The following is a 22,255-nucleotide window of genomic DNA, read 5'->3' on the forward strand; positions in this document are numbered from 1 at the left end:
CCTGCACAGAGGAAAGATAATATATATAGTTGGGCAGTTTTGTGCCCGAAGAATTAGGAGATCTAAAAAAGAGTGTGTGTTTGCAATAAACCACTTTATACTCGAAATTTGGATTTAATTACTTTGAACGTTGGTGCTTCAGGCATTCATGTATTATTAAGCACAGAGTTGTATATTGGAACTTTCATAAAAAACCTAACTTTTCCAGTTACGGCATGAATGTTGACACAAATCTTGACATGAATGCTATTTAAATGTCTTGAACTAAAAAGTTTGTGACATGACATGAACACAGCATTAATTAAACTGAAAGTCATCCGTTCCAGTTAGACTATTTTGGTAATTAGCATGAATAATGTTGAACATTTTAGTGTTAATGTGATAGGTGGATGTTAACACTAGTTAAATTGAACTTACATTAAGATCTGATGGGATACAGTTAAATATTTATACAGATGTTATGTCAACACTCGGGCGAAATCTTTCTGACTTGTATTTTTTTTTTAAATGATAAAATGATATATTAAATGTGGCTGTCATAATAAACACTGAATATATGGGGAATTTGACTGGGGAGATTAAAACTTGAGATATATTTTACTTATATTTCCCTTCTATCTTCATATCTGTCACACTGTGATATGAAAGTGTTTCATCTTCTTCCTCTCCGCCTCTCGCTGTCTCTGCAGATGTGATCCACACCGTGGGGCCGATTGCACAAAGGGGAGTGGGAGAGGAGGAGAGGAAAGCCCTGAGGTCGTGCTACAAGAACAGCCTGGAAGCAGCCACCGAGAACGCTGCATGCTCTGTGGTGAGGACGGAGGGGTGAGGAGAGGAAGGGGTGGTTGCAAGGAGGAAACGGGGCTGGGTCATGACTGTGTAAAAGATTTATCACATGAACATTTTTCAAAAGGAAATTACAGTCCGATTGTAAGAGAGAGGGAAAAGGATTGTTGAGTTGTGTAAAGGTTTTATGAAACACACCAGGCGGGAGGTTTCACAACAGCATGAGGTGTTAAAGTCAAAGAAAAACACCAATGCAGCAAAAGAAAGATAATTGCTCTGTATCTTTAGTTTCAAGAAGCAACTGCAGCATTTGTTATTCTCTGTTACATGCCCAGAATTTGCATTTGTGTCTTCTATGTAGAGGGGTAATCACAAGGTCTCCATCTGATTAATACTGTGATATAAAGTCAAGTACAATTTTATTGATATAGCCCCCAAAACACAAATTTACCTTTTTGTTATTAGTTCACATCCATTGACTTTTATGTTTAGCTTTCGCCTTGAGGAACCTGTGAGTTGTGTTTGCTCTCACCCCGAGTTACCAACTCTGCAGTGAAATGAAGAGATCTGGAGACGCTGAGAGCGTCCTGGCATCTGCTCGTACCCCACTATTTGACAGCAGGTTGAGAATCTGCCATATTTGATTTACTTTGAAGTTTAGTGGATGCTTTTCCAGACTCCAGAGGTGTGCCACGACCCTGTCTCACATGGATTTCAATGACTTAGTTATAATGCCTAAAATCTTCATATCAAAAAACTTCAGCATTAGGAATTCAGTGTAATTACCTCACACTTTCTATTTATTTTATTAGCATAGTTCACCTTTCCTGAGTAGGCTTCAAATTACCTCGCTCACAAGGGATTCACAGGAAACGATGCACGTACTTAATGCAAGTCTTTTGTAATTCCATCTAAGTGATGCGGGTCAAACTCTGCAGTCGTCACTCTGTGTATTCATTGTGAGGCTGAAGCCTCATTTCAGCTCCAGCTGCTATATTAGAAAAATGTTGAAAACTGTCTGTACCTCTATTCCAGACTGCGTTCCCTTGCTGTGATGCACTCGAGGGATAGCAACATAGAGAAGAGAGTTTGGCACTAAAAAACAGTACCTTCGGAAATGTAAATTCTTTAAGAAGAGAGATCTTTGTGACCCAACATTTTATGCCTTTATTATCTAGGGAGAGCAGGGAGATGACAGGAAATGAGGGAGATGTGACAAAAAGGTCCCAGTCGAGATAAAAAACAATAAAAACGGGATTTGAACCGTATATTTTGTGGTTCACGATCGGCGTCTTGACCCCTAAGAGAATTGTTTTAAGACGTGCTCGGAAGAAAAACTGCAGAAACACAGGTGGCTTTTTATTATGGGATAGCCACATTGAGCTGCAGGCGAGAGGCTCTTACTGACAAGTTTGTGAACCATCACTCTCCCAACGCGTTGCCAGTCCATGTAAATGACTCCTTTTACAAGTCTGACCTGTTGTCCCCATTTTTGGATTTTCAGCCGATGGTTTGTTTGGCTGTTTTTCTATTTCATGTGTATTGTTAAAAACACACCGGTGTTACGAAATCAAGCTGGAATTAAATGTTATAGACTATAACGTTCTAAATATACCATGATGGTCACCCACATTTATAATTACAATAATGATGTCTGGTTAATGGCAGACGGAGGAAGTCCTTCCACACCAGGCGCCTTAACAATAGGATGACTGACAGTTTGGTTTTTAAATAGAGGTGAAAGTCAGAAAGTGTGTGTGTGTGTGTGTGTGTGTGTGTGTGTGTGTGTGTGTGTGTGTGTGTGTGTGTGTGTGTGTGTGTGTGTGTGTGAGATGAAAGCAGACTGTCATGTGATCAGTAACAGACCGTCATCTCTCCCCTGCAGGCGTTCCCCTGCATCTCCACTGGAATCTACGGTCAGTGTCACTGATGATGTATGTGTCCCCTGTGTGTGTGTTATATCATCATTTTCATAGCTTTACTTCAAGTGTTAATGTGTTGCTCAGGGGTTTATACTCCAAAAAATGTTATGTTCGGCTTTGAGTGAGAGAGAGAGAGAGAGAGAGAGAGAGAGAGAGAGAGAGAGAGAGCGAGAGAAGAAAAAAATCAATTTTCATCTAACAAGAATATATTTTGTTTTTGTGTTGATACGCTGCACACACTGGTAGTATTTTCCATCTCACGCTTGTTTTCAGTATTGGTCTGTCTTTTTAAATCAGAGTGCTGAGCCGCCCTGTGCCACTTGTCACATTATCTCCTGCTGCCCAGAGGTGGTTCTCAGATTAAGGGCTTGGATTAAGACCAGCAGATTAAGATAGATTAGGCTGGAGATCATGTCAGATTGACTGTAATCCCCCTTCACACTGGCAGGAGAGAGAGTTAAGGACGGTTCTTAAACACTCCCCCGCGGTGGGTTTGGGTGTGAGGGCTGCTTGTAAACACTTCTTCCCTGTTGCTAGAGAGGAGAAGGCCAAAGTTCTCATTGACTCACTGTGTGATCCGTGTCTTCCTCTCCGTTACCCCCTGTTTCTGGCTGTATTTCTGTTTAGCTCATCATCTTTTTAAGAGTAGCCTGCATCCAAAGTTTGTTTTCTTCCATCTTTAAAGAGAACAGAACAGCAAAAGTGTCTATACTTGAGATTGATTTAACAACTGTGAATAGCACTCTCTGTATCAACCAACATTTGATGAAACTGAAAATTGAAAGAGTATTGATTCCAACAATACTGTCAGCCAACAGAAGTTTGTGAATAATGCCTAATTTCAGCTTGTTGCAGAGCAGAAAAAAAGAACAAATTTTGAGGAATTGGTGTCAGAAAAATACTTTACAAACACACAGTATTCATCCCAATTTTTCACAGAGAAAGAAACTACTGGCTGTTTAAGGCAGCGCACACCTACTGTATGTGTGTTTTCATTTAGTCTGCCTGCTTAGACAGTTTACAGTTTAGGTGAGCTAATCCCTTTTTTTATTATTATTATTTATTTATATATTTTCAAGGTAGATGGAGGACGTACAAAAAACAGGATTTTTACACTGAAGACTGTTTTGTTGTTGTAATCGACAAAGAATGGAGACACTTGGTTTGCAAAGAAAAAAAAAGCTATTGTTACACGGACAAAGACACGGCTATCTACGGATGTTCGTGTGAGCTTTTGCACCGGGGATGCAACAATGTCTTGGCAAGTGTGTCGACATATTTACAGCCGAGGTCATCAAAAGTATGTGGCGATTTGCCCCAGCCATTCAGACGAGTTGGTGAGCTTTAAACGTTGAATTAAAACTGTTGACAGCATTAAAATGTCTGGTTGTTGCATATTCGGTTGTCATTATCAATATTCCAACAGACTCAGTTCTACAGAATTCCGACAACTGAATTTGTGAACTTATGTGAATGGTTGCCCTAGTTACTATACACGGATAAATATATATTTAAATATAAATGATTTAAGTCTTTCAGAAGGACACCTACATGTTCTGTTAAGTGTTTTCAAAAGCCTTCGTCACTACGGGCAACCGCGGACGCATTCGCCTGAGAGTCACCAGTTAAAGCCTTAACTTGTACTTAATGCAAGGAGGCTCGCATGGACAGGAGCTGGCATGGAACCATGAGGAGGAAACCTTCGGCTCTTTTATACTTCGTGCAGGTTTTCTCCTCCGGGCAAACACACATTGTCAAACCTCCTCCAAACACCGTTCTGCCCTCCAGGTCTGCTTAGCTAGAAAATGTTGGATGTGCACGGACGGGCTCACAGAACCCTAGAAGCATAAATCATGCGTGAAACCAAAACACTATGGCTACAAGATATTAAATGTGTTTACTACCGCTGGACTGATCAAAAATGCTTGTGCATGTGGTGCCTAATTTAAAATGTAATACTCTAAAAAGTCTGTGTCATGGTAATTGATATTTTGTACATGACCACAAAATGCGTAGTTGTAAGCCTTTTAGTCTTTTTTCTGGTGTAATGTTACTTTATGTATATGTCCGACCACTAATTATTGGGCCACTTGCTGATGTATTCTACCCATTCACTAATAGCACTCTGGAAAGTCACTTTGTTCAGGCTATATTTCATTCCTTTCATTTAGCCTGAACAAAGGCTTTGGTGGTTAATGCCCTACGTTCCCTCAGCAGAGGGAGGGATGGTCCTTTACTATTGCTCAGGACCTTAGGCAGCGCAGTGTTGGGTGTGAATTTGTTTGGATGAGCGTTACATACTGAACAGGCACTGCCCTAGTAAGCATAAAAACATCATATCCACAAGCGTATAATGTAGAAAATATTTTGCAAATGCATTCTTAAAATAATTTCCTCATTAGGTTGATTAAACTTAATCTGGGTGGTGTTACTTTACACTGGAAACACATCTGCTGTTTGAATTAATTAAGTATAATGTAATTTTTAACAAAAGAGTTAGGCATAAGCAAGTAAAGTGTGAGTCAAACCCACGCATTCCTGAGAATAGACAAATAGGTGAAAGCACCTGTGTAGGTGGACCACATTTATTCATTTTAAAGGTGCTTATTCATCAGATGAAGACGAATATTTGACTTCATACTAGCTATGAAAACTTTGCAAACTTTGCTATTTTTTTCCATCAAGCCGTAAAACAGTTTACATAGAGTATCATAATGGGAGCAGTTTGACAGATTACATTAAATCCCTTGCAGTTTGTGTATATTGGTGCTGAAACAATGCGTTGTTCAGTGCCAATTTGCACCCTCATGAATTCCCACTTTTGTTCACGTGTTGCACACTCTCTCTGGATATATAGAATAATTACTGTATAATCACACAGTATGGGTTTGCTTGTGGCTGAGCAGTTTGACCAGATGATGAATTTTACTGCTTTTGTGTTGCGTTTCCAGCAGTGGGGATAATTTTGCAGCACTGAAAGGTCTCGGCAGCTGAATGAATATTGAAGAAGCTATATAGTCTTTCTCCATCTGTCTCCTAGTAACCAACAATTGTGTTGTGCCTGCACCTCGCTGGAATAGGTGAGTGGGGATGAGAGGAAGTGAGAATACACAGAAGACGGACTGTTAGATTTGCGGAAAAGAAGAACAGATACCTGCTTTGACCGAACGCAAACACACAGATCTGACACGGCACCTGTTCCTCTAACTTATGTGTATGTTCTTGTTTGTTTAGGATATCCACCTGAGCTGGCTGTGCACGAGGCATTAGCAACTGTGAGGGAGTATCTGGATGAACATCATGACAAGGTGTGTGTGTGTGTGTGTGTGTGTGTATGTGTGTTAGAGATGGTCCGATACCATTTTCCCTCCCGATACCGATTCGTGCTGTGGGTATCGGCCGATACCGATACCAGTGTGTTTAAAAATGTTTGATTAAGTTGCTGGTGTTGAAATTTGCAACACTCGAAACTCCACCCCTCGAAATTGGGTCTTTGCATATGTTGCATGTTGCCCTTCTTACTAGTGGGAACATCCACTGTGAAGTACTGCCAAACTGCCGACATGATGCGCTAAAATTAGCTCCTTTTAACAGGTGTCAGGTGATCAATTCTTCTTCGCCACTCTAAAACAGCAGCTGCCGATGGTTTGGCAGCTGCTGTTTTAAGACCGGCGAAGAAGAACTGTGTGAAAGCTAACGGAGCTAACCAGTAAATAAATTCATATTTCTAATAAATTACATGGTATCGGATCAGTGCCTGGACTCCAGTACTCGCCGATACTGATGCCAGCATTTTTGGCAGAATCGGAGGCATTTCCGATACTGGTATCGGAATAGGAAAAAATGTGTGTGTGTGTGTGTGTGTGTGTGTGTGTGTGTGTGTGTGTGTGTGTGTGTGTGTGTGTGTCTGCATCATTGGCAGTTTTTCCCTACCATTTCCTTTAGGTGTTATTCCTTTCACAGCTGTTGTGTTTGTTTTCTGGTGGGAGCGAGGAGAAGGTTTACACACAGACACACACACACACACACACACAAACATACATTTAAAGACACACTCCCAAGTTGTGTCTCTCATGCTCATGGCCAAGTCTGCGTTTTAATTGGGTCCTTGCGGGACTAAACCCAACTAACACACACACACACACACACTTTCTCTCTGGAGAAACAGCAAGCGGAGAAAAGACAAAATGATGGAACAGATGACTGGAGGGGAGGGGGGATGGGAGATTGGAACAAAGAGGAAACTTTCCAGTCAGTCATGAGCACACTCTGAACTCTCCTCCCCGCTTCCTCCTTTACTCTTCGGGTCTCCTCCCACCCTCCTCTTTTCAATCTTTCCTTCGGTCTCTAACCGCCGTGCTGTACCACCTCCCAGAGAGGGTGTTGACCATGTTATTGTTAGCTCGGGAGTCTCCAGAGTCTCTGTAGCAATACCAGTCGGCCGATGCCGTCAGCTGTTCTGAGCTCCACAGATTAAACGAGTCTCACCATGGAAGACAACAGTCAACAAGACTTAAACGGTTTAATACGCGACCAGGAAGCCAAATCAACAAAGCTCTTGTTTGAATTCTGCCCAAAAAGAGTCCCACTGTGTGCTTTTAAGGGTGGGGTTGTTGTGAACAAATTAGAGTTATTTGCATAAAAAGTAAGAATGTTCATCAGAGGAGGTTTATTCTTTAATTGAACTGCTTCATTTCAGTTTTTTTCTTTTACATTGTGTTCTGTTTGGCTTACTCTGACTTGGAGAGCTATAATGTGGAAAAGGAAATTGAAAACTACCCACACATTAAGACAAACAAAATCGACTCAAGACATGGGGAAATGTGCCAACACCCTGCATCAAGTATAGTAATAAATACCATGAATAATTTATTTGTTAAGCATCACCTAAACTGCTGCTAGTATGCAAAACACAAGCAAGCCCATAAGTTTTATTGCTGTAATATTTTACAAATTACATTGACAATCAACCTGAAAGTTTCGCCAAAACTGATACCATTTGAGAAAATGGCCTACCACACATGATCCATTTAGTAGCCGTTATGGGCCTTTTGATCATATCATGTGATCTTCATCAGCAGTAGAGAAATAAAGCCTTTGAACAGACAGTATGTCTGCCATGTGGTTTGCCTCATACATCAAGATAAGTGCAGTCAATTTTTGGAAGGTTTCAATTTGTTATAGTAATTGTTGTAGTCATTTTTTTCTTCCGTAACCCCACGATCATGTTTGATTACTTTTCAGAAAGGCAGATGAAAGAAAGATTACATTGTCAAAGAAGCCAGAGGAACGGAGGTTAGACAGGATGCGACTTAATTACTTTGAGTCTTGTGTTGTTTGCAGTTTACGAGGATAAAAATGATAACGGTACCAGATTTAAGGAAATCCTCAGTATTTAGTCATTATTTTTTAAACTGAGAGGAACTTGTCTCCTGTAGACAAAAGCTTCTCATTTCTCTTCTGTTTTGCAGACTGAAATGTCAGCTGTTCGCAGATAATGTGAGCTACAATTTGCATTTTTGTTAAAGGCATAGTAAATGCGTTCGACAGGCTTTAACACGGGGAAATATAACACAATGAAGTTGCTGGTCATGAGAGAGTTGTTTTCAATGTAACCAGAAACACCCAAAAACTGTTGGTTAATTCTCTAACTCTTGACTTCAGAAGAGAAAATGAAAATTTTAACATCTCCAATCCATAACTGGGCGAACTCCCTCTTCTGCTGCGGCTCCTGTGATCAGATGTGTGAAAGCAGTTCTCTGAACTACTGTCAAGAATGAATTTTGAACTTCTGAGCAGTTTGAAAATGTTATTTAACATTCACTCAATGCAGAATCACGTGGACATTGACGTGCATAATTATTTAAGGAAGGCCAGTGAAGGGAAATCCATGCAAGATGTGGAAAATAAACGTTGCTGCTGTCAAGAAGAGGGCCCATTACATGCACTTGATGTTATTGTTCGCTTCTCCGGGGTCCCTGTTGCAATAGTATCAAAATGAGCTCTGCTACCGTTTTCGGGGAGACCATTTTGTATCTTTCCTAACAATGGATTTTCCTTTAAATTGAATGAGGGGGGCTGAAAAATGGCGCAAGTGGAAGCAACTTAGTGTGGAGGCTAGAGATTTTGAACCTTAGCCCAGGGGATGTAGTTACTCACTGCACATTTACATATCTTCCCTTTAGCCTTCATTCAAATCCTGGCGAGGGAAGGTAATTGTGCAACAAGCATTAGGCGGAAAAACACAGGCTGCAGGCTTGCAGGCTGCTGAAAGCCTTGGCGGTTAAACTTCCCCACCCAACTGAAAGTGAAAGAAACAGCCGGGCTATGAATCGCCACGCCTCGCCTCAAAACAGAAAAATCTCAACCTTTTGTAGAGACATTAGGGAGGTAACGATGTGTGTTAGAGGGTGAAAATAACAACAATCCTTTTACTGTAGCTAGCGTTACTTTAACCATCAGGCTACATATGATGCTGTGCTCTGTCCATATGTCCAGCTATATAGAATCTAATGTGAATATTATAGACTGCAGGGACCTAAAGAACACAAGAGCATAAAGTTTATTTATTGATGTAAAATAGCTGCACTCACTCGGCCAGTGTCTTAATATTATTTGAAAGCTATTATCTTTATGGCTGTGTTTGTGCGTGTGTGTGTGTGCGTGTGTGTGTGTGTATGTGTGTGTGTGTGTGTGTGTGTGTGTGTGTGTGTCTGTGTGTGTGTGAGATGAGTGAAACTGAGGGCCTAATGCCAAATAGGTTGCACACTGTGTTACACTCGGGCATGCACTAAAACTAAAATAGTTACTTATCTCTCCCACACACAAACACTGCAGTACAAGTACTTTGCCCTACACACATACTTCTCCTCTCTCTCTCTCACACACACACACACACACACACACGCACACACAATATTTCCAGCAATCTGTCCCCAGCACACAGTGTAATAAGTGCTGTGTTGAGGCATGATCATAATAGGAAGCTAATAGGGGAGTAATGGACTGATGCATTAGCTGCCTTCTCCTGATAGCGCCTCTGCACAGTGTCACACACTGTTACATTGTTACCCCCCTGCTGTTGATGAGTTCACAGTTATTGCATATGTTTGTAATAAAGGTCATTCTGTGTGTGTGTGTGTGTGTGTGTGTGTGTGTGTGTGTGTGTGTGTGTGTGTGTGTGTGTGTGTGTGTGTGTGTGTGTGTGTGTGTGTGTGTGTGTGTGTGTGTGTGTCAGCTGGACAGAGTCATCTTCTGTGTGTTCTTGCCAAAGGATAAGGAGCTGTATATGCAGACCCTCCCGCTCTACTTCCCTCCTGGTGAGTTGCCTTCACACACACACACACACTCTCCTATGTACAATGAGGACAGCTCAGCTCAATTTAACTTCACACACAAATAGAGACGCACATTGCCGTGTGACAAATACACTACTTTATCTTTGCACTGTGTGCTATTTGCACATTCAGCCCATTCACACGTACACAAGGGTGATTAGACACATAATAGTGTATATATATATAGCATTTGTGTGTAATTACATCAAATAAACGTGTCGTTTTTACCACACACACGAATACATGCAGTGACATTTCAACCATTTAAATACACGAGATGCAATGTGGGTCAACCCTCCCCCTTTTTAACAATTGATCATTTGATTTAATGCACAAATACACACACACACCTGAGCATATTCAGAGATACCGACATACAGTCCATGTGATGTATACATTCCTTTTATGGGCAAGGCCTTTTATTTGTCTATAGCTGACAACAAAGAAACTTCATATTTCACTCATCTATTACAACACACATTAACATTCCTTCTGTTGATTTAATACTGTGTTTAATATTAGTGATATAGGGTTACACATGGCAAAGTGGCAAAGTAGAACAAACAAGATGAGATACACGAGATGTTTTGTTTTCCTTTTAGGTTTATGGCGCCACTAAAAGTGAGGCATTCTCACTGTACTTTTCTGATGTCTTTACTGGAACAGTAGATTTTATACATATCTAACTTCACGGATAAAATGAGGACTTAAAACATGATAATTAAACGACAGTAGCCTGCGGTCTGTGATCCAAACATTTTAGGGTTGCCATGATAAAAAATAACTAAAAGAGTTGCAAAGATTCGCTCAAAACAAAAAAAATCCAAACATTGTATCTCATTTGTCCAACTCAGAAATTTCAATTGATTATTTTAGGTTGGAGTTGCATGCTGCAACTATTTCTCCAGACAGAAATGTCATCCCCTTGCACCTCTTCTTCTGCAGTGGCATAATGACAACTGGAGAGTTAGCCCCAACTACTGCGTATATCAATGAACCAACTTATTGACATAACAGCAGCAGATGGAAACACGTATAAATCTGCATTTCCTTTTGCCAATGTTCTGAATGTGTGGTTAAAATGTGTGCTACATTTGGATGAAAACCTGTGTTCCCATCTGTTGTAAGAATGTGTGTGTGTGTGTGTGTGTGTGTGTGTGTGTGCACCTGTTTTCTTTCTTCTTCTACTGTTTGCAAGATGAAATTTGAGGATTGTTCTTCATATCTTAGCCAATCATCTGTGCTTGCCATCATTTCTGTGTCCATCCCTTTAGCCTGACCAATGGCAGCAGCACACTGTTCAGGTAACCAGCATGGTGTGTTTCAACATGTGTAGTTTGCTTTATCTAAAGGAATAACTACATTTAGTCTGTTTACGGCCGGGCAGCCTTAACCCCCTCCAACCAGCATTGCCAGTATTTGCACTTCAGTAACATGAAAATGGGTTTTTGCATTGGGCAACACCAGCCTCAAGCTAGCCAGTTTATCAAACTGTTGCAGAGGGGAGAAGTATTAAAAGCTGTTCCCTCTGAAGTTGAGAAGTATTAGGTTTAGATGAAAAAGAAATAACAACAGCATTTATTTTAAGCCTCCACGGTTCCTCTGAATCTGTAAGTCCAGTCTCACCTGCTTTTCAATATTACTAAATGAAGGCTATCATTGCAGATTGATCTGTATGGTTGAATCAAGTATAGTAAATATGTCAATTTTATGTTGTCTGGAGCTGTGACATGACGACTTCAACCATTTGTTTTGATTTCAGCCGTGATTGATAGTGTTATAATGCCGAGCAGTCTGGGCTCCTAAACATGATCAGTCATTCACTCAATTATTCAAATTAAGCATTGGCATTACAACCGCAGCCTTAACCTCTAATGTCTTGCTTTACCGCTGCTATAAATCAAACTCTCCTCCAAAACATTTTTTTTTAAACAGTCTCAACCATCTCATGGTTTTTGTTCTTATAGAACAGTTTGTGTTTTTTTTTGGCACAGAGTTACTGCAAAAGTTAAACTCAAAACCAACAAAACAGTTTCACTTCCACAAGTTTCATACAGCTGATCAATCGGTCCTGCATCTAATTTGGTCAATCTTTTTAATAAATAAAATTCTGAATATGGAGAGGGTGATTAAAACTCTCAGGTTCTCAATACACAGTAAGACGTTGAGGATGTAAACAACAGTGGGCCTGAACAGGTGCCTCCGTCTGTGCTTTTAAACCTTACAAAGCAGTTAGAATTATTATCTTTCCACAGAGTTATGTGACAAAAAAAAATGTGGTTATTCATCAACCAAAATAAGAAGAAAGTAACACCAAAGATTAACCACAGCAGACACATTTTTCCACAAAATGTTGGCAGCACGAACAAAAGGAAGCAAATGCAGTGAAGCAAGTTTGACATTGAAAGTAAGGAGTGTTGTGTTTAATTTTAAATGGAAGGAGGATTTTCATGGTCTCAGTGGCAGTAAAGTCAAAGCAACAGAGAAATGCCTTTGGGGGGTGAATATATCACCCTGTATATCATTAATATGCATGCTGCTCAACACTTCAAGGCTGTACATATACGGTATGCATGACATTTTAACATAATTTTCTCACCTTTACAATTCAGTATTTTTTGAGATTCCTTGCCAAAAATGCAGCAGACATAAAATAAGATGAAGACAAGATGAAAACACACCATAAACGGGGGATTTAAAGCGTTTCACATCGGTGCACCGGCAGACAAGGAGGCAAAGAAGAGTAAGAGGGAAAAAGAGGAGCAACCTATTAAAAATAAGAGCTAAATCCAATCAACTCTGCAGCTGTATCTCCCACTTAAGCTTAACAGTCAGACATTGGGTTAAGAGTCTTAATTTTAATTTTTATCTTTTTGCAGACAGATTCGACCAGTAGTGGCCAATACCAAGAGGGATTTCTCTCTCATTTCAATGCGGGCCTCAGGGAAGATCAATTGCTTAAAAAATAATGGGATCTCAAACTGTGATGCCCTTGTACTTCATACAAAAAATAGCTATGTAGAGAATTTACTAAGAAGTGTTTTCTAGATGGAATGCGACAGAAGCAGCCAGCTCACATTAACGGTAATATAACTGTTAGTATGAGTTTCAAGCGTAATGCTGGTGATATATTTTGTTATTTTCTATAAATCCTACAAAAATCTAAACTGATTAATTGATTCTAACTACTTATCTACTTACTATTTCCTGTGTAGCTAAATCTATCTTTTTTTTATTTGATTTTATAACCATTAAAACACGTTCCTTCATTGACACGAACTCAGGTAAACTAGTTTATTTTTGTAGTTAATTTCATCACACGCTGTCTTGCTGATGGTAATGAAAATAGTCCCTCTAAATGTTTGATAAAGGTTGGGCCAGCTGTTTTAGGAATGATCAAAAATCAATGAATGCTGCTTTAAAGGCGTACATGTAATATTATCTTTGATTTCATGGTCAGATTGTAAGCTCGAGTTGTTTTATATATGAGTTCTGAAGCAGGAATCCATCCAACGTTAGAGTCAGAGGGCTTACTTTATAATTCTGTTACGAGGGAATCTCTTAGCCTCATACTGTGACACAGCATCAACTCTTCACTTGAAGCATGAAATCAGCACTTTCACGTCTTCACACTGGGTCGGCTGACTAAAGAGGTTATTTTCCAAAACACACAGGTGTGTCGCTTAAAAAAAAAGAAGAAGAAGAAGAAGTCTGCACTAGCTGTTGGTGTCTTCCTCCTCTAATGGATGTACAGCAGGTTTTGTAGCAGCAGTGAGCGAGCAGTAGCGGTGCTTGGCTGGTAGATGGACCGGAACTGTCTGCTGCAGGCACACCTCCAAGTCTCTGCTATAAACCTTATGTGTCTCCAACACCTGGCTCTGCCCACGCTGGCTGTCTGTTGGACGTGCGCGTGTTTGCATGTTTCCCGTGTGTCTTTAGCCACGTTGGACTGAGAGTGACTTATCCGCGCTAACAGATCCCTCTGAGGCGACTGGACCCTCCGAAAAGCCGATACGCCATTAATCGCTGCATGACCAAGTTAGAGTGCCCTCTTCGCTCGTTTTACAATTTCGTTTTTGTTTTGTTCCTCTCTCCCAGCTCCAACAGAGGCCACAGTCAAGAGTAAACTCTGAGAGAGGGGATTGGTCGGATTTGGTTGCTGTGGTTACACGTCGCTACGCTCAACATTCAGATTCTTCCTCCTCGCTGTTGACGCAGATCAAGACCTTCTTCAGCAGGAAGAAAGCTCCTAAAGGATGATTGCTTTTTCTTTTAAGTACACGCTGGCTCTCCTGCAGAAGTTCCTCTGTTTTGCCCCCACAAATGGAGATGTTGTGATGGAGGCGTTAAATGATATCGATCATCTCCCGAAAAAGAAGCAACTTTAAGCTGCACTCTATATTGACCGTTCTTGTCCGTGGTCAGCTTTGCATCAAGCTATGATTTACTGTAGGGATCCCGGGCTGTTTGATTACTGTGACTCCATTGTGTGTGTGCATGTGTGATGACAAAAAGTGTATTAAAACAAAACACACAGGCTCCTGTCGTGTATGAATTCATTATTTCTTGGGATGCGATACGAGTACATGAACATTTCCTTTTAGTTTCCTGAATGTGAGAGACAGAAGGAGGGACTTTGTTTAGTTGTCAGCAGTGGTGGAAAGTAACTAAGTAGATTTGCTATTACAAATACTGTCCTACTGAGTTAGTACTGTAGTTTACTTGAGTATATTTTAAAGTAACTACTTCGTATTTCACAGGGAAATATATTTATTCCACCACTATTGGTAGCTACTAGTCACTTTCAAATTTCACACACAAATATATTTGCATATGACGATTTGGTAGATTAAACTACACAGCAATATATAAAGTTCCTGTATAAATTTCAGTGGTGGCATCAGTTAAGCTGGGTCATATGGTTGGTTTCAACATGATTATATTTATAGTGTGTTGTTTATTTCCAATAATAACAGGTGTGCAAAATCACGTAGGAAATATTCACACTGTTTTTCAATGTGTAAACACACAGTTTGCTAGCTATAGATCGAGGAGTCCCGGCCATCTGGACAAATCCCAGTGAGCCAGCTGAACTTGTGCTTCTGTCATCCGTAGTCTACTCCGTCATACGGTCATCAGTCATTTGGAAAGTCTAGAGAAACACAAACACATTATTTTATCCAGGTTTAGGTGAAGGTTCAGAGCCTTTAGAGGACGCGACCTCAGCAGAGAATTCGGCTCATTTTTCCAAGATTTTATTATTCAAAAATATATTTTCTGTGGCATGACAAACACAGCAGAACACACTTTTATTTTTGTTTTACCCAGACTTTAAGTATTAATATATTATGCTACTAATTTTACTTGACTAAAGGATCTGAATACTTCTCCTGCCAGAAACACCATTTCACGTTCACAGCTTCCCCTTTGTTGCTGGACCACACCACCTGTTCCTTTTTAACAACAATTATCAATCGTCCCTCCTTCCCTCTTTTTTTCCCTCTTTATTTCCTTTTTTTTCGCCTCCATGCTGTCCAAATCCCATCCAGCCTGGCTGCCTGTCAGGACTCACCATATGTGTGTTTATGCAAGCCCCATCATGCTTCTCCCCACAGCGCATCTGTATGAGTTTTTAATTGTCTATTGCAGGATGTAGCCAGTACGTGTCGGCGGGCGCAGGCAGTGATTTGTGTGAAGCGAATTGAGTGTATAGCAAGCGACCGCCCCGCCCCACGACTTTCATCTGCCAACAACCATCTTTATTGATTCCAAACAATCTGCCACGGTGGTGCAGACGTACAGAGAGGAGGGGGGTAGAGTTGGGACAAAGGAAAGAGAGGAGTTGTGGGGGGGTAATAAACTACAAAGAATATCAATGGGAAATTGGGCAAAAATTCCCTTTTTTCTATAAAAGCTTCATCTGTCACAAAGGGATTGTCTTTTCCTCTGCTGAGCTCTTTGATTCCCTTCTCTGTCTGGGCCTCCGTCTCTTCTCCTTCCTCCTCCTCCTCATCACTCTTTCTCGCTGTTTTACTCCACAGGATGGTGGAAAAAAGCTAAACAGATGGAAGGGGGGATACAGAGACGGAAAGAGGAAGGATGTAGGAGTTCAAACTGAGAGAGGGGGAGGGAGGGAAAAAAGGCGGGGATGAGAGGATGCCGAGCCGGCGGGTGGATACGGAGATGGAGGGAAAAAAGAGGGATGGAAAGCCTGATGAACTCATCTAAAGGAGCTCTGGGTTTTTTTTTAATAAGCAGCAGACTGTGAAGCTACTTGCCGACCAGTCACTCTCGGTAATGAGAGAAAGAGAGACAGGATGAGAGGATGAAAAGACAATGAGACTCATTATCCTCCAACCAATTTTCATCACTGTAGCATCAGTAATCTCTCTCTCTCTCTCTCTCTCTCTCTCTCTCTCTCTCTCTCTCTCTCTCTCTCTCATAGCCATAGCTTTTTTTGAAATGACAGATGAAGAACAATTATGCTGACTGTTTCGTTAACTTGACGGCTGATTCCCCTCCATCTTCCTGAACATACAGTGATAATCCTGTGTGTGTGTCTGTGTGTGTGTGTGTGTGTGTGTGTGTGTGTGTGTGTGTGTGTGTGTGTGTGTGTGTGTGTGTGTGTGTGTGTGTGTGTGTGTGTGTGTGTGTGTGTGAACTCAGATGGGGTTATTTTTCTGAAGAATTATTTCAGGCTGATGACTACTGTTGCTGACTGTGTTTGTTGCCATCTACAGCAGGTTCCCGCCTTGTCAACATTTTCTTGGCACTTAAACACATTTGTTCCTGCTCTGCTTGAGTTTCTTCCAGCAGCGAGACGGAGAGTAAACTTTGAATTGTTAGTATGTTAATTTATTGCTTTTCAATTTTGTATCTGAGTTGCTCTCATTCAGAATATGTATTTCTTAGCTGGCACTATTTCTGGTGTGCACTGATGAAATTTGTGTTTTTGATATTTTGCTGAATGTCTTTTTAGTTGCAGCTAGTTCTCCCAAACTTGTGAGCCTAGTGTGTGAGTATTTATTCAAACAGGACGGTTCAAAACAAAAGTCACAAAATTTTTTATTTGTATTGGATAAAAAATTTGGACTGGTAGCAACCATTTTTATTACTCAAGCCGTGAAGATTGTCCTATAATAAACACTTTATGTTCACTTATATAGACTTTACATGACCATAATACATAATATTGTCATACTGTACAACAGCAGTGGAAGTAAGAAGATACTTTGCGTCATTTCAAACTGTTTGAGGATGGAAGAAAAGGAAAGCAGAAAGGAGATAATTCAGCTGCTGCAGGAGGAAACCGACCAAAGAGCTCCATATCCACAGAGGTCACGCTGTCAGAGAGTGTCACCTGGGCCAGGCTTAGCAATTTGTCAAGTTAACAACAATGCTATATGATGCAGAAAGACTTCATTATGGGTTAAAGTTGGCATTAGTGTACCTTGCATAAGTAAAAAACATAAAATAGGGTACCTTAATGAATCAGTGATGCACCAACTGTACCACCTATATTGTTTAAACATTACATGATTGTGTTTTCTTTGGTCATGTATAAATGTTATAAATTATATATTATATATAATATTATATATATATATATATATATATATATATATATATATATATATATATTATTATATATATATATATATATATATATATATATATATATATATATATATATATATATTATATATATATATATATATATATATATAAGATATATATTGGTTTAGTCTAATATTGTCTGTTGCACTCCCCACAGTGTCCATAACATTTGTTTGTTGTTGCCATGAGTAATTTAGTTTTTTTGGTCTGATGCCACTTTCCTTTTTAAAAATGTAAAGCACTTAATCAGAATACATTTTAACTGACACTGTTTGGTTTTATCTGTACAATTGTACCTGTACTTGATTTAAATCCCTTTAAAGTAACTGTACTTGTACTAATAAATAAGAACAAATAATATATATATAAGAAGAGCAAGAAAAGCAACCAGTCCATCAACAGCTGTCAACAACCCTTCAGATATTTGTACGACTGCCTGTTGCAGACATGTCTCTGGCCTGCAAGCCTCTGAATCTGCTGTTGGGGGATATAATTATCTCCCTGAAGGGCCTCGCAACCCTGCAGGCGGCTGGCAGACAGAGGGTTATGGCTCCTGCTGTTGAGATTCAGGTTGTGACACTTTTAAGGTGGGAACCTGAACTCAGGGCTTGAGATGAACTGCTTTATAAAAGTGACAAGATGAGGTATTATTCCAGCTGGATTATTGCTAGGTAAAACTGCACTAAACCACAAAATAAAATGGGGGTTATGGGTACTCTTAATCACAGTTACTTAATCGCGATTCTAAACACTGCTACAAAGGTGGTTCATATTAGGCAAAATGCCAGTTTGCAGTAACAATCACCACAGTAGATTGTGGGGTTTTAGAATACACCAACATAACACCAGAGATTCACATTTATATGGCAAGAAACATGTGGCAAGACAAACACTTTCCAATATACAATATCACCATTTTCAGTAAATATTTACAGTCTGTAAATAAGTTTTCTCATCCATCATAAATATTGCCTTTACATCAGTAGTTCAAGTTGGCTCCATAGTTTTTACAATAATACTAAGTGAACAATGTATGAACTGTAACCCTGCAACCCTGTTTTACATCTTGTGCTTATATGGAGACGAAACAGTGAAAATGTGTCCCTGCCCGAACATCACAGAAACTCTAGCAGAAGACTGAATGAAGACTCTCTTGTCTGTCGTTATGCGTGTATGCGGGTATGACCTTTGCATATCTCCAGAACCGATCTACTTCACACTTGGTGGGTGTTTTTCTGGAGACCCATGGGAGTGCAGTGTCAAATTTGGTACAATGTGGATGCGCCACATGTCAAATTTGAATAAACTTTGAATTAACAAGCGATAGCGCTCTTGGCATGACGAGCATGTCGTCTGCAGTGGGCTTTTATGGACCACAGTTCATTGACTTGACTTGTGCTGCTGAATAAACTAAGGTTACAACCCAAATCTTCCTCACTTCCGTGGAGATGAGCGAAAGGTGGTTCTCGACAACCCTGCACTTTCAGAGGCCAAACAATTGGTCCTTTCCAAATGGGCTTCTGCTAGTATGATGTATATTCAATGTTGAATAATATATATTTGTGGTCGCAGTATTTGCTCAATGGCAAAATGAATTAACCTTAAAGGATAAAATAAAAATTAAGTATAGTTTGCCAAAAAACATTCATACGTAAGCATTTAATTATTATTTATGCCATAAAATATTAATAACATAGTATGTTATTAAAAAATGTCATAGTATGCAATAAAAAATTATAAAACATAGTATGTAAAAAGAATATTATTTCACGATAAAGCCACACTATAGTAAGCCGTAAAACATTTCACAGTATAATATAACATAAAAAATTAAGTATGTCAAAACATTTGATTGTAAAGCATCCCATAAAAATGTCAAAACAATTGTAATGATATTATAGTACGCCATTAACAAAATGATAAGAAATGTCATAGTGTAGTATGCTACAAAAGATCATGACATAGTTTATCATCAAAATGTTATAAAAGTCACAGTACAGTTTGCCATGAAAAAAAATCATAGAATAGTATAAAAACTACTTTAATTTGTAATAAAAACGTCAGAGTACACTATTTTATTATAAGTATATTATGCCATAAATGTGGTGTAAAAAGTGACGTAATATACTATGCCTTAAAACAAAATGTCACAGTATATATAAATAGACGCAAAAATTTCACAAATGAACCAAAAAGATGTAGAAAGTCAGATATCTGTGATGTGTGCATGTGTGGGCGTGTGAAAACATCTGAAGCAAACAAAAGAAAACAGCCGTCGTCCATGCATCACCAGTGGGAGGGACTAAGACGCAAGTAAGGAAACCGTGGATGAAATGTAAGAGACTTGGGACGCTCACACTGAGGGAGGTCCATGTTCCTGTGGTGAGCCTTTCTGCCTCGAAGCACACTAGGCTCAGGTGTGGCACATCAGCTGTTAGAGTCCTGGAAGAGAAGCAAAAGGAACACAGACCCCTCCTGGAATAGAGGGCTCATCACATATGCTATAAAGACATTCCTAATTATTTATTTTTAAATCATAGAACAGGATGCAGTAAAATTATCCTAAAATTCTCATAGAGCAGTGGGCCATAATTTCAAAAAATCACTAAACAATTGTCACAAAAAGTCATAGTATAGTGTTCCATAAAAATGTTCATTAAAAAATATATAGTATACTTGATATAGAAATGCATAATCAAATTGTCCATGTTGCAAAAACAAACCATGAGGGATCATGTGGAGCACCGCCCAGGTAGGCGGGGCTAGAGAGCTCCCCCTTTATAAGCACAGGTGAGGGCAATTAGCAGCCCTTTGTCTGAGGCCTGCTGGCTTTGTGGCAGGACCGCTGTGTCTGTGCAGTTGTGATGCGGCTGTGACCGCATTGACCCAGATTGATCTGTAGCACCATGCTGAAGAGGCACATATCCAGTTTTCAGCACCCTGTTTGAGCCACAACAGAGCCAAGCGGTTCTGATGCTGCTGCAACTTAGATGCTTATATCCAAACTGAGCACCAGTGCTGTCCAGCCCGCATACAGAGTTTTAGTGGAGACTATTAAGTAAAGTGTTTATATTGTGGCCCACTGTATATTTATATTGTTGTTCAAAGGTCAGACGGTCGGCTTGTAGTTTATATATTGTCATTTTCACCCTTTTTGAACCAACTGAGCTGTTTTATTTTGCTCTCCTCAGGCGGTGGGAACACCAGCGGGACACGCACACGCACACACACACACACACACACACACACACACACCCCTCCTTGCATTGTGGTATTGAAGTGTGGTGGTCACTTCTTGTTTGTAGGGTTCTTTCTTTGTGCAAGTTGCAGTGTCCTGTGATCAGTGTGTGCACCTGGTTTCTATTGGGGTCTGTGATGAGACTCTCCCAGGGGTAATTACCCTGCCGCCTGGTTACAATATACCTTTATGAGGATGTGTGGTATTTTATATTAATGCCAGTTGTTCAGCAGTGTCACTGGTTTAGCTTTTATTAGTAGAATTATTAAATAAAGTTTTTCTCTTTCACCTAAGGTTTTTTTCCTTTCTTCTCAGGCCCTCCATAGCCACCATTCCATTTGAAATAAATAGAATTGTGAACTGAATGCACGTCTCCAGCTCTTCTTGAACCCCTACAATTTTATTTGAGTCCACACTCGGGTCTTTGGGGTCTGTGACAGCCCATAGACTTATTTAGGGACATTTTTGTCTGCCTTGGCGACTGTTAAAAAATCCATCCATCCATTGTCTACCCTACCGCTTTGTCCTGTATTCAGGGTCGCGGGGGGCTGGAGCCGATCCCAGCTGACTTTGGGCGAAGGCAGGGTACACACTGGACAGGACGCCAGTCTATCACAGGGCCGACATGTAGAGACAGACAACCATTCACACTCATATTCACACCTACGGGACATTTAGAGTCACCAATGAACCTATCCCCATCCTGCATGTCTTTGGACTGTGGGAGGAAGCCGGAGAACCCGGAGATAACCCACGCTTACACGGGGAGAACATGCAAACTCCACACAGAAGGAACCCAGACCTGATCCGGGAATCAAACCCGGGACCCTCTTGCTGTGAGGCGACAGTGCTACCCACTAAACCTCCGTGCAGCGCGTTAAAAAAATTCATTAAAATTAATTCAGAAAAGTCAATAGAAAATGTAATAAAAATGCATAGTTTACTATGTCATACCATTGTGTAATATAAGATACCATTAAAATGTCCAAAAAATTAAGTCATAGTAAAATTTCCATTTAAAAAGATTGTCGTATAGAATGTCATAAAAATGGCACAACAAAACTCATAGTACATCATGTCAAATGAAATTGATAACATAGTATGCCACAAAAATGTCATTCATAATATGCCATGAAAAATTCAACAGGCAAGATGTCATAGAAATTTCATAAATATTTCATAAGCAAATGTCATAATATAATATTCCCCTAAAAGTCATAGTATGCCGTGAAGAAATTAATTAAATTAATTTGTCGTATATCATGGCCATAATGCAGTGTATCATAAAGAGCTCATATACCTCAGTCACCAAGGCAGAAGCCTTTCTTCAGCGACCCAGGGTCAAATCTGACCTG

At 40.0% G+C, this 22,255-nt stretch overlaps 1 protein-coding gene across 5 annotated transcripts in view; it reads left to right on the forward strand.

Moving 5' to 3' along the window:
- Positions 1 to 14,584, forward strand: part of macrod1 (mono-ADP ribosylhydrolase 1) — a 95,534-nt gene extending 80,950 nt beyond the window's left edge. For 2 of the 5 annotated variants that reach the window (XM_084010018.1, XM_084010019.1), the window contains exons 6-10: positions 690 to 811; positions 2,672 to 2,702; positions 5,943 to 6,016; positions 9,946 to 10,027; positions 14,144 to 14,584. In XM_084010018.1, coding sequence (XP_083866144.1) covers positions 690 to 811; positions 2,672 to 2,702; positions 5,943 to 6,016; positions 9,946 to 10,027; positions 14,144 to 14,178 — 344 coding nt within the window. In that variant the 3' untranslated portion in view covers positions 14,179 to 14,584. Of the gene's footprint in view, positions 1 to 689; positions 812 to 2,671; positions 2,703 to 5,942; positions 6,017 to 9,945; positions 10,028 to 11,319; positions 11,350 to 14,143 lie in introns of all 5 variants that reach the window. The other 3 variants (XM_084010020.1, XR_014597194.1, XM_084010021.1) reach the window with 3 other exon arrangements.
- The last annotated feature ends 7,671 nt before the right edge of the window (positions 14,585 to 22,255 follow it).

The sequence above is a fragment of the Eutrigla gurnardus genome (genome assembly GCF_963514095.1).
Source record: "Eutrigla gurnardus genome assembly, chromosome: 5".
Taxonomy (NCBI): Eukaryota; Metazoa; Chordata; class Actinopteri; order Perciformes; family Triglidae; genus Eutrigla; species Eutrigla gurnardus.